General features: G+C 25.8%; 1 protein-coding gene across 2 annotated transcripts; it reads right to left on the bottom strand.

The window, feature by feature from the left end:
* Positions 1-217: 217 nt before the first annotated feature.
* LOC135929357 (uncharacterized) lies at positions 218-9,933 on the bottom strand. Of its 2 annotated transcripts, XM_065465896.1 has the most exons (6): positions 9,921-9,933; positions 9,266-9,322; positions 1,636-5,257; positions 1,199-1,352; positions 615-711; positions 218-547 (listed from the first exon to the last, which is right to left on the bottom strand). In XM_065465896.1, the coding sequence occupies exons 2-3, from the start codon at positions 9,289-9,291 to the stop codon at positions 1,903-1,905; spliced, it is 3,381 nt and encodes a 1,126-aa protein (XP_065321968.1). In that variant the 5' UTR covers positions 9,292-9,322; positions 9,921-9,933; the 3' UTR covers positions 218-547; positions 615-711; positions 1,199-1,352; positions 1,636-1,902. The 2 variants fall into 2 exon arrangements, with proteins under 2 accessions (XP_065321968.1, XP_065321969.1); XM_065465897.1 differs by lacking the exons at positions 9,266-9,322; positions 9,921-9,933 and adding an exon at positions 9,220-9,258.
* Between the last annotated feature and the right edge of the window lie 8,502 nt (positions 9,934-18,435).

Raw genomic sequence — 18,435 nt, 5'->3', positions numbered from 1 at the left:
AATAACTAAACTAAGAATTGCCGTAATTAACGTTATATTATGATAACTTAACTGTGATATAAACAAAATGATGATAATAAATAAACTTCGGCAATCAAATTAGATTTTATCAACTATTTTACCATACATTTACACTATATTTCCTTGAAAACAAAATTTAAACATTAACACCTATTATAATATATCATTTTATTCTTATTATATTTATAAAATTGACTACAATTTTGATCATTTATAGACATAATCCTCTCTATATATCAAAAAAAAAAGACTATTTAGATATTAATTAGGTTATTTATTTTACAATTTCAACATATAAGAATAAAAAAAATGTAAATATATATTTAGAAAATAACATAATTATTGACCCATTATTTTTTAAATATATATATTTATTATAAATAATTAATTTAGTTCATAAATTTACAAAATATACATTCATTAATTTTCAAAAAATTACATAACTAAAATAGTAAAATATTTAATAAGTTGTTTTGATCATCATGCTGGGAACCTTTTTAACTCCATACGAAATTTTCATACGAGGCTTTTATGAATGCATTTTATAAAATATATATTTTGTGTCATAATTTTAAAATGAAAATAAGTTATACCATAAATCCTTTTGTCTTATTCGAAGCTCGGGTAGGTAGATCCGAATTACGCTTAGATTCATATATCAATTCCCTCTAATATTCTTTGTCGATCATTCTAATAACATATTAAAATGTCATATTTTTAAAATAAAATTAGTGAGTGGTATGCCATGGCTAAAAGAATCTCAATATTTCTAAATTTATTAATTCCCCTCTTATTTATCTTGTACACTATGTGTATTTTAATATAAATTAATACCTATAAACCTGAAAAATTATCTCAAATTATTAAAATATTTTACAAATATATTTTGCATTTAACATTAATTCAATTATATAGAGATAACAGAAATGTTAAAATAAATTTAATTCGGTGAGCGGGTCAAGTCATATTATTCAAAATTAGAACATATATAAATTGGTAGGACAATTTTTTAATGAGCAAATTTTTAAAACAAAAGACGTGGTAGCCGATTTTATTTAGAAATTATCTCAATGAAGACCTCTAATCTTCGATCATAATAAATCTCACTATATTCATATTATATATTATATAATATATTTATAAAGAAAAATAAATATAATACAAAAAATTAATTTACCATCATCGTTAGTACCATATTAATTTATCAGTGCTACATAACTATCTACGGTGGCCTTTTTCCCCTCATAATTTTTTTCACATTCAAATCACTTATTTTATGTCCCTATGACTTTTATCGGTATGGACATATATATCGTGCCTTCATCACATTTCTCATCATGGAAAATATAAATATTATCATCTGTAATCTTATATATAATTATATTAATATCTTGATACCTAACAAATTATCTCAAATTATTATAAATTAAACTTTGAATCTAATATTAAATCAATCAAATAATTATAGAGGTATATTACGGGCAGGTTACAATATATTTAAATATTTAGTAGGCGTCATATATATTTAAAAAATTCCCCATTAAGCCCTATAAACCTTGCTATATTGTTTTTGTTTATTCAATAAAATTATAAATAAATAAGAATATAATTTACCAAGATTTAATTGCCATAATGCGAGGGTCAATCGACAGATATCGAAACTATGTAAATCTTTGTCTCCTCATAGTTTTTATCCCCAATAAAAGCATTAATTTGGTGTCCCATATTCGATCTCGTCATAGAATACATTTTAGTGCTTTAATGACCTTTCTCGCCATAAATTATTTATTTTATCTCCTCATGATCTATCACGCCATCAAAAGCACATATGTTTTTCGTGATCCTTCACGCCATATTATTTAATAAACTTTATAATTTTTTTTAAAATTTTCTAGATCTTCTAAATTGAGATAGTTTTTTCGAACCTTTAGGTCTCATCAGCGTTATTTTACCATATGACGATGTAATATATTTAGAGATTGTTGTTGATTTATGATTATTTGAACCTACTTCAGCTGTAGATTCCTTTACAAATTTTAAAAGGGATACCCTATCATGTTTACTTAAATCACAATCGATATAATAATCTCCTAGTCCAATTACTGCTCGTTCTAATTCTTTTTCATAGTAAAAGACTTGGTCGGATATAATGGTTATTAATGTATGCAAAGGAACAACCTTTTTTATCATCATCTTTAGGACACTATTCATTGATTCACTGTTGTTATTAGTATAAACTTGTGATATAAACTTGTTCTTTAAAGGTATATACACGTATTCATAAAGTTTTTTTTCGAAACTTTTAAACATATTCTTAAGAAATTTATCATATTTATTAACTATGCAAATATTTCGAAATTTTAACATTTTTTTTCTAAACATAATGTCATCAGTGGAATATATTATTCCATTTTCACCAAAAATCATATTACTTATATATTCTCTTAATCTCATAGGGACCCCTTGACTATTTTTCAAAGAGATTGACAAATTTCTCCTCATGTGAAGTGTGCATAATAAATGTTTGGAAGTATTAAAATTTTTACGTAAAGCCGAAACCATGGCAAATTCTTCGTCGGATCCGAAAATAATATTCTCCACATTAATTTGGTGCTTTTTAAAAACACCCTGTAGCTCAGAAAAAAATATATTATATGTCCGGTAATCTGAATTACCGTGCAAAAATATTGGACCGAAAAATAATGGATGTACTTTATCTTTCAACCCCGTTTTACAAAGAGCTATATGCTTGAACACAGTAGGCGTCACAAAGAGTTCGCTTAAATTGTAGGTTTTATCAACGCTAAGAATACTTCGTTGCTTTCCCGTACAACAAAATTTTATATTTTCAAGCATTAAACGAGTATAAAGTACTATAGCTATAACTTTATCAGGTCTTATACATATATTTTTGATTATCGGATAATCATTTATATTATTTAAAATTAACAGAACTTGATCTGCGAAATTGCTACTATAATCGGTATCATTTTTGTGCAATTCGTTATATTTTAAGTTTCTTATTTGTTTTGTATTTCTTGGTATATTATATATATCTTTTGAAACTATAAATTCCTTGTAAATTTTTCTTGTAGGTTTATCTATAACAACCTTTTTAATTTTCTTTATAACGCTAGGAGGCGTACGAATATATATAATATTCTCATATTTCCTATTCCCATGCCTCAGTTTACCAGGATATATTCCTATGTATTCTACTAAAAAAGTAGGTTCTATTTTCAAAGAACTTTCATCTTGCAATATCTTCAAATATGATATTTTTTTTCTATATTTTAGATCCTTTTTTAATGTACAACTATATTGACATAAGCAAACTACATTATTTAAATTAGGTTGAGGGTTTATAGTACATCTATGATTAGAATTATGTATTTTTCTTAATATGTAAAATACTTTATCTATCATTATATATGGACCTTTTCTTTCGCCATTTTCTAAATCAAAATAACGGTTACTACCACCCGTTTTTTTACCTGTCCATGCTCCACAATCATCGGGGAAACAACTTTTTAAACCATCCTTATTCATTTTTAAATTAATACTATTGTTTACAATAAAAAAAGTATTATTTTTAGTCCCTTGTGGAATTGATTCTAGAATATTTTCTGGTTTCAATAACATATTCAATAATTCATTGTATGTAAATCCTTTACAATGATTCTTAGTGTATATTACACTATCAATACAGTTATCATCTAGGGAATCATGCTTTATTAGCTTATTAACCTTCATATCTTCAAAAGACTTATTTAATAATTCTTCTTTTTTATGTAAACCTTTAGAAAGGATATCTGAATATTTCACAAGATCTTCATTTAAAATATCGGATATATTAGCGGTAAAAGCCACTAAATTTTTATCTTTTATAGGCGTGGAATGTATTATTCTTTTATTATTCCACAATCTTGGTGACGGCAATTCATAATCATAGTCATCGTATATCCTTTCCGATTTAATATCCTTTATATCTGTCAAATCGACTTTATATGGATATATTGGAACAATATCTATATACTTCACAGATTGTTCAAGTGAAATATATGATATATAATATATATCTAATATATCTGTTTTTATTATTTTCAATAAATCCTCATCTGAAATATCTGAGTAATCTTTTAATATTTCTTCATTAAATTCATTTGCTTGTGATGTTTTCAAATTATTGGTAATATTATATGGTATCGATTTAACCACGGTTTTATTATCATTTTTTTTAAATGGATATATACCTAAGAAATCAAATTCTTCGCTCGAAATATATGAACCATCATCAGAGAGTGTTGGTGGAGACTTTTGAAAATCATAATAAGTATGGTCATATATATATTTATCACATTCGATATCCAAAATATCTTTATCATCATTCTTTACCCTATATGTCTTACATACAGGTTGCAGATATATTATATGATTACATAGCATTATCCCTATTGAGGTTTTTGTCCATAAAATATTAATGCCCACTGGTTGCCATATAGGTACAGATCTTCCATAAACCTCACGATTATATGGATTATTATCTTTGGTTTCATGAGCAACAATCATTTCATTTAAGTGATAGGACCCAATTCCTATCTGTAAAGCTGCGCTTGCAGCATATAAATGAGCCATCTCGGCCCACCCTTCAATCGGCGTCAAAACGTCCTTTAATAATTGATCATAAATAGTGTCCCAAATATTTAGGTCATTGTATTTTTTGCTTAATATATATAGGGCAGAATTTATATCGTATGTTGACTTATAAAGTATCATTTCTATGGCAGTTACGCATCTTATATATAAATGATGAATTTCATCACCATAAATTGCCAATGAAAGCGCTCTATAGCAGCAGTTTCCATCTCCTATGCAAGACCTAGGTGAATACCTTTTAAGTAGTTCCGGGCGAAGAGCTTCAAGCAATTTTTTAGAAATTTTATCTAATTTCCCTACATATTGATTATCATTTTCACGAGAGGGATGCTTGTAGTACATGCTAATTAAGGCTAATTCATTGTTAGACGTTGATACATCAGGGGATATTTTTAATCTCATAAATGAGTCTTCTATTTTATAACAATATCTGCAAAAATATGGTGCTTGTAATAAAGCCCAAGTTCTATAAGATTTATCAGGTACACTGAGGCAACACTTATGAACCCATGTATCACAGGTCTTGCAAATACATGCGTCAGAATTGATAACTTTTTTACATTCTTTGCAGAGTAATTTCCTATTTAAATATAAAAATTGTTTATATTAATTGTATTTATATTTAAATCAGAGATGTAGGCCCAAGCCTAAGTCCGGTCCGGGTACACGAGTCGGGCCTTATTTTATTTTTTGTAATATAAAAGGACAGCGCCTTAAATTTTTTTTAAATATTCAGGCCGGGGTTATATTTATCCAAAATTAATATGTTATTTTCAATAATTCAATATTTATAAAGGTTTCATTTATATTGATCATTTATTATAAGGTTAAATATTCCTGTTATTATACAATCAGATGAACCAATTTCTAATGTGAATCATACGTTTATTGTATATAAACATAAGCAAAGAATTATACATTCATCTAATTGTGCTACGTAAAACGATATTATAATGAATAAAGAACAATAAAGGTATTTTTTATTTTCCCCTTTAAATTTCCTAATTTATATGGTTCCACGTCAGTTTGGCCCATAGTCATAATCACTTTAGCGCGGCGACAATTCGGCGCTTATATATTACAGTTGCAATTTATTATAAATTTATTGGTATAAAAAAAGGATCATTAAATAGAAGTCATTTTAAATGTTGGTCCTATTAATTATTTCTTCATTTTTTTACAAATATCTTTTATTTACTAAATATGTGATATCAATTAAAAATTTAATAATATTTTAAAAAAATTAATAACCAATATTTATAACCACTTCCTTGCTGGACCAATTTACCACATTATAAGGTATTTTGATTATTAGCCAATATTATGTAAGCCTGAATATTTTGCGCAGTAGGAAAATTTTGGACTTTCATCTCGAATCTTACATATTATTATGGCCAAAATCTTAATCGACCGTTTTTAAAAGTAGACCCAAATCGGCCGTTTAAGAACACTAATGTTGATCCAATAAAATTAAAATTAAGACTGACTCATTTTAGATTTATTAAAAATCTAAAAAATATTTCTATTAATCATTTAAAAAAATATAAAGTATGCTTAGGCTAATTTTTCGATTTGCCTAACTTTGATCGTAAAGTCATTTGATCGTAAATTTTGTCCATTTTTTTCTGATTGGTCTATTTAATCGCGGTAAATTAAAATCATTTATAACCCTAACCCCAACCCTAACCTTAACCCTAACCCTTACCCTAACCCTAAACCTAACCTATAAATTAAAAAATCGTCCATTTTGACCAAAAATGGACAAAATGGACCATTTTACGATCAAAATAATACGATCAAAGGAAACCCTCCCAATTTTTCCTATTATAAAATAATAAAAAACGAATTTACCAACATTTTTTTATTTTTATATAAATCAACTATAGAAAATATAAATATACTATATAAAACATGCTAAATAATTAACATTAATTGCAAATTAAAATTATATGCGATCCCCCTTAAATAATCATTAATCGGCGATTTAAATAGTCAGATACAATTAATATAATATTTTAAGCTATATCCCGATACACCTAGCTTGATCTCGGGTGGGATATTAGAAATATATGTTGTCTAAAATTAGACGGGAAAAGGGGGATTTAATATTAAACATAATGTTGGTTTACTATCTTATCGTTTTTATCAAAAAGGTATAATGTTTTTTTAAACTTTTATAATATCATTTTCAATTAGTAAATTTTATAATTTCAACAGCCATAATATAAATAAATTGCGCGTTAATTCGTTTTTATAATATAAAAAATTGGTCTTGGCACCGGGCCGATTTGGGTCTATTTTTAAAAACGGTTGATTAAAATTTTAGCCAAAATATTTTGTTTTATTTTGTTTGATAGAGGTCCAAACCTTTCTTACAACTATCCGCATCCAGGCTTATATAATAATGGCTACAAATCATAATAGATTAGACTGGGGTTATATAAATCCCGGGGCTTGGCATACCACTTAATAAGGTTAAAATTGTATCCTTATATAGTTTTTATTAGTTTACATCTATAGACAATAAATCTGTTGAAATATTTTATTTAATTATTACCAAATTTATATAAAAAATAAAATATTTATGAATTTTTCAAAAACTTTTTACATGACAGAATTTTAATTTCAATTAAAATATATAATCATTTTTATGTAAATTAATTCTTAGCAAAGTTTAAATACTCTACTATAATTTGGGAAAGTTTTATGAGTATTTATTATATCTAGATATTACTTCAACCATGATTAGTCAATTTAGAGCTAGACCGGCTAGCTAAACCATAAACGTCTCTTATGGCAGTTAATAAAAAAAAATTCAAAAATCATAATCTCTCCTTAAGATTCTTATTTATTTATGTCTAAATGTTTATTAAATTAACCAAAATTAAGTTATTTAGCTTCAATTTATAAGTTTATGTTTAACACTGCGCGGAATAGACGCCGCGCTGAATTGACGCTGCGCCGATTTGACGTGATACCAATTTATATAATGGTAGACCCTTTTCGAAAAATAAAATATTGAATCTTCCTATGCTTTTCATTTAAGCCAAAAAATAATAATATTAGTTTCATCTACAAGCTCTCCTAGTGAGCATATATTTTCTGTAGATAGGTTAGCCTTAAACTAAAAAGATCTATTTATATTAGTATAATAAAAATTAAATTTTTTCCAAAAATATTTATTCCATATGAATTATTTATATTTAGTGTTCTTGAAATTTTATAAAATTTAAGTAGTAAAAATAAAAATGATAATTTTTCTTAAGTCTATATAGAAAGATAACAGACAAATTTGAATCAATATATAATTTATTATTTTTCCCCTAAATTTAATATGGGCGAATTGGAGACAAATTAGATAAACTTTACAAAAATACAGCATATTTTTACACTTCGCCTAATCGTGCTAACTGTCAACCCTGCATTCACAATTAATAATGGTAGAACTTGAAGAATATATGAGCTACGTAGGAAAAGTTTCTTGCACAAACTTAATTTTTACAATTATATTCTTAAACACCAAATTTCATAATAACTGATAAAATCTGTAAATATTATACAGGTGCTTATATTTATTAGAAAATTAATTTTTTCCCTAGAAAACAAGCAATTAGTAATTAATTTACCTATATTACATAAAAGTTAAAGCCCTATTAAAAATGTAAATGGCACAAGTAAGGGAATTGTGCCATAAATGGCCATGTTTTAAAACTGGCCACCACGCTATAACTTTTTATCTATTGCACTTATTTCTCTCAAAATTGGTCAAATGTTTATATATTATCTAATTTTTTTTTTGATCGTAACATATCAACAATATGAAAAAGATATCAAAAATTATGACCTTATGATCATATAAAAACATAAATTAACAAATACTAAAAAAACAATAAAAAGAAAAATCTAAAGAAAACTAATGATGAATGGCAAGAAAGCTATTAAAAAATCTAGAAATGTGAAGATATGCCTGCAATGTGAAGAATGGACTTATAATCAATGTACAAATTTCAATGATTTATATGTTATGTATGTAAATAAAGATACTATAATTCTTTGTTTTTAAATTAATAAAATGGCTTTTATTATTGTTGTGTATTAATAATAATAAGTAAGTTTATTAAACATCATGAATGAATAAATTTTTGGAAAATCATTTTTACATGTACATAGTTAAGATAATAATTTATAAAATCATTAAATATATAGTTGTTAATTTTGTATTAACAAAAAGATAATTAAGATATCAATTTATAAAATATTATCATTAAATGCTGGGATGATAACCCAAACTCACACCCTTGATTTTTGCTGAACTGAACCCAAACGCGAACCCTTTTTTAAAATTTAGGATTCAGGCCCAAGCTTTTTTTTTGATTTTAAACTTTTATTTTAAATTATATTAAAATAATATATAAAATACATGTAATTTACCATTTTATTTTATAATTTTTTAAACCGTACAGTTCGCATCCCTCATTAAATCAATAATAAATTAAGATATTTATACTATTTATATATGTGTATAATTAAATTTTTATATACCTCAAATATAAAGAAATATATCAGATAGGTCAATTTTATAATTTACTTGGTTACTTTTATACGATATACCATTTGATTGCCTTACTAATCAATGTTAGTTTATCTAAGGATAAAAAATAACATTAGAAAATATGATATGATTTAATTTATTAGGAACCCTATAATAAATATCCGAGATCTGCAGGCTAGGCCCTAAGCCTGGCCCGGGTCTGGAAAACATTAGTCCTAGTCCTAAATTTATCTCATAGTCAAACAAAAAATTTATCAAAAATTAGAATCACCTAATATAATAACCCAAATTAAGTTATATATTTTTTTTTATGTGATACATGATATTAAGCGCACTAGCCCTAAACGTCGTAAATATAACAAAGTTATATATACAATAGAGTAACGCTTGGTTCTCTTCTGAAAAAATCCATCAAACTGGGATAAAAAATGGGAAAATAATTAAGAAGACCATCCACGATTTTTGGGCAAGCCGCAGTTACCTGTGCGTGTAAGTGGCAAAGCCATTCTTAAACGCCCATGGGTAATAAAAAGGACAGATTAAGGCCCATGCCCGATTAAGTAAGTTTTGATTATGGAAGGGTTGTATTAAACAAATTTATGTTTATTAAAAAAATAAATATTAAGACTTACCCCAAAACTATAGAATTAAATATTCCGAACATGTTTTAATTAAGCCAAATATTGTATACATCGTTTCCTTTGATATAGGAATGGATAACGTAGAATTTTTGTTATTATGGTGGGCTAATTGTCTTAAACTAATAATACTATTTTTTAAATTGTAATCAATTTTTAATGCATTTTTTATTCAAGTATAAATTAATATAAAATAATATAAATCAACACACATGTTTTTTTTATTTTTAACAAAAACATATTGTTTATTTTTATCTAATGATTTTAAAATACGCGAACCAAAATAATATAAAAAATAGCTTGTCATCATACACAAAATAAAATTTACAACTTTATTTGAAGAAAAAAAAAATTAAATCTGTTGAGTTTATAGTTTCACATATAATTCTTGCCTAGCCTAAATATTTAAATAAAAAATATTATCTTTATAATTTTAAAAAAATACATATGGTGAATTCCATATCAAATCAACCAAAAAAAGTCGATTCTCAACCCGACCCCCTTCAATTTTTCTTAAATTTTGAATAATAGTAGTATATACTATAACTAAGAAAAAAATTAAATTTTACCTCCCAACAAGGTATACCCGCTAAGATATGGGCGTTTAAAGCGCGGAAAAATGGTACATTTTTAACAAAATGTGCCTCATTTATTTTCAAATATCTCGAGAAATAATTAAGTTAGAGAAATAATTTAAATTTTATTATGTAGCTTAATAATAGTTCTTTAATATGACATACAAATAAATATGATATAAATCTAATTAATATCGAAAACCGGAAATGGCCATAGAAAAAAAAGGTATTTTTTTTGTATATAGATATTTCACTGCTTTATGATTTTACAAAATCCTAGACTGGGATGAACATGGGCCTAAGAGTTATGAGTCTTTATATGGCTAAAATTGAACAAATTTAACATAAATATCTTCATTTAATAAATATTTATGAAATAATATTTATTTAAAAATTATATCTAAATGATAGGCCCTTACTTTTTTTTATTTTTAACAAAATTTTTGAGAAGTGGCTGGGATAATGTGATTTATTTAACATTCAAGTTATATGTGACTCGAAATTACTTGACAAAATAATTCTAAACATATTTATAACTTTAGCAGTTAGTTAGGGAAAAGAGTATTCTCTCGAATCCCAATATTATTAAGCCAAGTCGTATTATTTAAGAAGATATTATGGAGAAAGTAAAAAAAATTTATGATTCTTAGGAAAATAGTAGGCTTATGTCAGGCAAAAATAATTTTATATCAATGAATGTAAATTGGAAAAAATCAAGTTGAGAAAAGACTAATTTTATATAATATTAAAGAACTTTTCATTCACTTTAGAGAGACTCATGACGATATACAGTTAGGTTTGAGTAGATTTGCTTTCTTACGACCTAAAAACTGTGTTTTAGCAGGTGGTCCAGGTACACATACCATGTGTATCTGCACATTACATCAAAATTTTAGGCTTATTTTAATAGGTGGAGAATTACAACAGCTAACAAACAATATTTGTCATTATAATTATCCTTCAATCAACGATTATAAACATTGTATTGCTGAAAGTCTTTGCAATTCAGCCCAGCCAGTATGTTATTTAAATAAATGTAAATTTTGCCCCGGATCTTCCAAAATAAAAAAAAGACTTATTATATTATTTGACATAAATTCAATCGATTATTAACATTCAAACAATGGTTAGCAGTTGATCGAACTACCCTCAAAACGCTGACAAAATCAGCTGACGAATTCGTAGATTATTTAATTGAGAAAACCAAAATTTATTATTTTTCTTGATGGAGCAGTAACCATATAAAAATAAAAAGAACTGTATAAATCTATAATCATGAAAATGGTTTTGGGATAAAGGCGGAGTGGAATTTTTTTGCAACGGCTCATGGCAAAAGTCCCTGCAACAGTTTAGGGGGGTTACAAAACGACTAGTCGAGCAAGCTTGCAACGCCCATATCAAAATCACATATTGACAATAATGGATTTATTTAACTGTACAAGAAATAATATATGGAGTAAATTAGATATTTGTAAGCAATTATGAATATATCAACATGGAAAATCATATAGAAAGCAGGTTTTTTTAGAGCAAAAAAAATTTCGGGAACACAAAAGTACCATGCTTTTATTCCCCTTGACGAAAACAAAATAAAAGTCAAAATTTATTTAATTCTTTAGATGATTTAATATTTGATATATTTTATACATAATTATGAATTATTATATTATATGTAATTATGCATTTCAGACAAATAAAGTTATAAATATGTTTAGAATTATGTCAAGTAGTCACAATATAACTTGAGTGTTAAATAAATTACAATATCCCAGCCACTTCTCAAAAATTTTGTTAAAAATAAATAGACATAATTTTTAAATAAACATTTCATAAATATTCATTAAATTATTTATGTTAAATTTGTTCAATTTTAGCCATATAAAGAAGCATAACTCTTAGACCCATGTTCATCCCAGTCTAGGAATTTGTACAAACATAAAGCAGTTATCTATCTACAAAAAAAAATTTTGAAAAAAAAAATACCTTTTTTTTCTATGACCATTTCCGGTTTTATACTTCCGGTCGATATTAATTAGATTTATATCATATTTATTTGTATGTCATATTAAAGAACTATTATTAAGCTACATAATAAAATTTAAATTATTTCTCTAACTTAATTATTTCTCGAGATATTTGAAAATAAATGAGGGACATTTTGTCAAAAATGTACCATTTTTCCGCGCTTTAAACGCCCATATCTTAGCGGGTATACCTTGTTGGGAGGTATTTTTCTTAGTTATAGTATATACTAGCAGTATGCAAAATTTAAGAAAAATTGAAAGGGGTCGGGTTGGAACCTTGGTTGATTTGATATGGAATTCACCATATACAAATATCTAAAATTGTTATGTTATTTGTAAATATAAAATTAGTGAGTATAAAATATACCAAGGGAGCAAACGTATCTTCATATACCATTCTAATTTTATCTCATTTTTGATATTAAAGTCATTTATCTTTTAAATAAAATATATATTACTTTTCTTGCTATATAAATTTATTTATTAGAAATAAATAAATATTTTTTTTTATTTGATAAAGATATTATTAATTACCTATGGACGTCTGTAAAGGGCTTCTAATCATAAACATTCGGCTATCGGATCGTATATAAATATTTAAGAAAAATATTTATTCACCATCCTTATTATAAAGTTTATATATTCAAGATTGCTATATAGCAAAAACAAAATCAACCATTGAAATAATTTATAATAGAGAAATATTTTTAAATATACTTGCGAGAGGGAATAATCTCTTATTTTAAAAACAATCAATAGGTTTTTTTTAGAGTACCCATCGAAAATCTATTATATGATGTTCATATATATCCTAATTGTTTGGTAAATTCTATTATAAAGTTATAAAGATATAAAAATATTTATAATTTATACCATATACATTTCGGTTAGCGCTATATATCGAGATTAGTCAAAATTTCTTCTTTGAGTCATGTTGGCATCTTTGTCATATAATTTTATATTTAAACATTTATTCGCTATCCAATGACCTTTCTCGCCATATGTATCCTCATGACCTTTCTCGCCATGGAAAGCAAATATTTTATGCATTCTATATACTCTTCTCAATGTAACTTATTTTTTAGTACACAGATATATCACAGAATCATCATTTGAATCTAAATCGTCATAATTAAAATCACACGGGTATTCTAAAAAAATACTCGTTTTTTCTTTAAAAACACCTACAAAGGTGCTAAATTATCATCGATATCTTTAAATTCATCACTAGATATATCTGACATATCATCTTTAGTATATTGTGATAAACTATTTGATGAAATTTCTGAGTAATCATCATCTTTACTCGAAACAACGGATATATCGTCTCCAGTGATCTGTGTTAAATTATTATCAGAATCTAAAATATTCGATTTATAATTTTTGGTCATTAACGCAATATTTATCTTAGGGATATCTGTATATCTAGATTTAAAAGGCATCGCACAATGAGCAAGATCGTCAATTGAAATATCCAAAAAATCTTCAAACGGCTTTTTTAATATTTCTTGAATATTATTTTTTTTTGGTGAGGAAGATTTTTTAATCTCGGTATTGATATTTATCAATTTTGACGTTATTACGTTTTTATCTATAGGTAAGACCTTATTACAGCTATCTGATCTATCTATATTCATATCAATATCTATATTATCTTCTTTTTCATATAAAAAGGCAAAATGATTAATAACGATATGCTTTATAATAAGGGGATTAGTCGTCGTCCAAAGGATGGCACGATTAATGGGCTGGTCAATCGACACACCCCTACCACGTATATCCCTGTTATAAGGGTTATTTGGAAATATACTTTCCGACCTAAATGGTTCCATTAAACCAGCACTAGTTGCGTAAATTTCTGGCAATCCAGCCCAAACATCGATGTTTATAATAGAGTTTAATATTTGTTCATATGAAGTTTCAAAATTTAATAAATCATTTTTTAAGATATAATTGGGACTATTGAAACTATAATATTCGTAGTTCTGTATCACTTCTAGAGCTGCCTTAACTCGAACAAATATATATAAATCAGAATCCCCATATATAGCCAGAGATATTGCTCGATAAAAGCAATTCCCGTCACCCAATACCCTAAGGGGTCTATATTTTTCTAAAATATTATCTCTTTGATAATATTTTAAAAAATTTATAGCTATTTTATCTTCTTCACATGTATTAATATTTATAGCTCTAGGGTGAGGTTTTAAATTATAAATAATAATATATCTAAGCTCATTAGTTGCTGTTTTTTTATTCGGTGAGGATTTTAACCTGGCTAGTGAATCTGTTAATTTGTAACAATTTTTACAAAAAAAAGGAGCTTTTAAAGAGGCCCAAATCATACAATATGCCAAGGGTGCTTTTAGACAGCCTTTGTGGATTCTTAAATCACATATTTTACATAATATTGTATCATGAATTTTTCCCTCAGGATCTAAGGGATTTTTACATTCTTGGCAAATCAATTTCCTGTTTTGAATATATAATATAATATTTATAAGTTATGTTAACCCATATTAGTTAAATTAATAATTTTTATGTAAAAATAATTTACATGTGAATTTTATATAACTAATTTATAATGTTATTAAATCATAAATATAGTTTGATAAGGGAGATCGCGACTTTACGGCATGATAGGTTCCATATTCCGAAACATTACATTTGGAAGCATGCGTGGTTTATAAAAGGAGTTCGAAATCTGATAAAGTTTAAAATGTTGCAGTTCGTTTATTATCCATATATTCATTGGTTATAATTAGCATCTTAATTTATTTGATCGGCGAAATTTTGTAGGTGTAATGTATAGTTGCTACGCTTTAATAAACATCTTTCTATATTCGATGTTCATAAAATTCAAAAATGGATCACTTTATTATTAATATTAAATTCTTATTACCATGAAGAAATATTTTAAAATGGGTTAAGTTCTAATTAGATGTTTTTGACAAATACATTTTGTCAGGTCTCCGTGAAAATAATGGTAAGAAAAAAAATTCAAAATTAAATTATATCATGAAAAATGTTGGTCATAACGTGCCAAATTCTAATATTCTAACAATTTGAAAATAACTCAAGACTTATTTTCTGAAATATACAATAATCCCTATATTCGAATGCATATATTATTGCAGTTGGATTTTTTTATTGGAGATATTCTTTATCATATTATTTTACAATGCAATCATTAATCATAGATTCCACATCATTTATTATCTATTTTAATCTCTTCCATATTTCGAAACATTACATTTGGAAGCATGCGTGGTTTATAAAAGGAGTTCGAAATCTGATAAAGTTTAAAATGTTGCAGTTCGTTTATTATCCATATATTCATTGGTTATAATTAGCATCTTAATTTATTTGATCGGCGAAATTTTGTAGGTGTAATGTATAGTTGCTACGCTTTAATAAACATCTTTCTATATTCGATGTTCATAAAATTCAAAAATGGATCACTTTATTATTATTATTAAATTCTTATTACCATGAAGAAATATTTTAAAGTGGGTTAAGTTCTAATTAGATGTTTTTGACAAATATATTTTGTCAGGTCTACGTGAAAATAATGGTAAGAAAAAAAATTCAAAATTAAATTATATCATAAAAATGTTGGTCATAACGTGCCAAATTCTAATATTCTAACAATTTGAAAATAACTCAAGACTTATTTTCTGAAATATACAATAATCCCTATATTCGAATGCATATATTATTGCAGTTGGATTTTTTTATTGGAGATATTCTTTATCATATTATTTTACAATGCAATCATTAATCATATATCTCGATTCCACATCATTTATTATCTATTTTAATCTCTTCCATATTCCGAAACATTACATTTGGAAGCATGCGTGGTTTATAAAAGGAGTTCGAAATCTGATAAAGTTTAAAATGTTGCAGTTCGTTTATTATCCATATATTCATTGGTTATAATTAGCATCTTAATTTATTTGATCGGCGAAATTTTGTAGGTGTAATGTATAGTTGCTACACTTTAATAAACATCTTTCTATATTCTATGTTCATAAAATTTGATCACATTATTATTATTATTAAATTCTTATTACCATGAAGAAATACATATAAATCTATTTTAAAATGGGTTAAGTTCTAATTAGTTGTTTTTGACAAATACATTTTGTCAGGTCTACGTGAAAATAATGGTAAGAAAAAAAATTCAAAATTAAATTATATCATGAAAAATGTTGGTCATAACGTGCCAAATTCTAATATTCTAACAATTTGAAAATCTTTAGACTTATTTTCTGAAATATACAATAATCCCTATATTCGAATGCATATATTATTGCAGTTAATTTAATTATCCATTCATATTGGCGATAAGCTTTATCATTATTATCCTTATGCAACATCATTTATCATCAATTTATTTGAATCTACTATATCATAATATAATTTATATATAGGGCATGAGCTGGTATTTGGAGAATTATCTAGATTTGGTAGATATTTTACTATCTGTCAGTGATAAAGTAGGAAAAAGAAAGTTTTGTGAAAGCCAAAGGCGTATAATTTTGAGAATTATAAAGTTTTGCTGTCAGTGGCTGACATTTAATATATATAAAATATTATTTTATTATTTTTTATTATATTATTTATATAAAATAATATTTTATTATTTAAAGGTCATTCCTCGTGAATCGATCATCTACCGGCCGACCCCTTTTAAATTTGTTAAATTTATGGAATTATTTAGATAGGTTACATAAATTAGAAAGCCATTTATTTTAGTTCGCTAGCACACCTGGTTCCATGGATAAGAGGCTCAATGGTGCAAAAAAGAGCCATTTTAGAATCTGTAAAATATAAAATATTTATATCTCAAAAACTAATTATAGTAAAAAGGTACATAATATATAAAGTTATAAGTAATCATAAAACAATAAACATTGGCAAGGGAGTTTGTTTTCGAAATTTTTTTTATCTTTTTATTTTAACACCTTTGTTAAAAATATATATACTATGTCATAACCTTGGCGAAGCTTTCGAGACTTTCAATTTATCAAAAATTGGAAAAAATAGATGGCCCTATAGGAAATTACAAATTTCAGGTTAAAATTTTGTTATTACCTATAACAGTATATTTTCACTTTTTATATTAAAAAATTTCCAATTTCTTTTAAATATACCAAAAACTGAGGGGCAGTGTGGATACATGCCCATTAGACTGAAATCAAATTTACGATATTAACTATCTTTAATTTAATTTTTTATTAATATTATAGAAATATAGATAGATAATCATATTCTATCCATAATTTAAAATTTGAAGTCTGTTGAATTTGTATAAAATTTAGCCTCAATTTTATTCTGAGAAATTAGATGATACGTATGAAATATTTGCGTTTCAGGTATTGCACGCGCTTTATTGAATCTCTCTTCTAAAATTATTAGCTCTTTCTCATATTCGTTTTTCATAATGTAAGAGAAATCTATTTAAAAAAAATTTATAATATATATTAATAAATAAATCTTATACCTTTAATATTTTCCTTACAATAGGCAAAAAAGTCTTTAGGACAAGTTATTTGTTCGAGGCTCATACTCAGGAATTTGGTCTTGGGGGGGGGGGGGCTTTATCATTCATTTACTTACTTATCTTAATAATTCATGAAATTTTTAAGAATTTTAAAAGGGATCGGCCGAAAATGTTTGATCGATTTGACATGGAATGGCAGAAATAAAATATTATTTTATTATTAGATATAAAAATGATGAATAAAAAAGTCAATAAGCGTATATTAGATTACAAAAATATAATATTATTATCCACTGGATCGGATTTCTAGTGATATATAAAAATATTTATTGTATAACAGCATGATTCACTTTAGTCGTTTTAATTTAACATAAAATACGGCAATTCGTAGTTTATTCATTTTAACTTTATATTATAAATCATCCTATTTCGCAACATTTTATCATAATATCATTAATTT

This window comes from Gordionus sp. m RMFG-2023, chromosome 5, assembly GCF_954871325.1.
Source record: "Gordionus sp. m RMFG-2023 chromosome 5, tfGorSpeb1-WG-v2, whole genome shotgun sequence".
NCBI lineage: Eukaryota > Metazoa > Nematomorpha > Gordioida > Chordodea > Parachordodidae > Gordionus > Gordionus sp. m RMFG-2023.
Note: the sequence above shows the minus strand (reverse complement) of the source record. Positions and strands in the feature narration are given on the sequence as shown.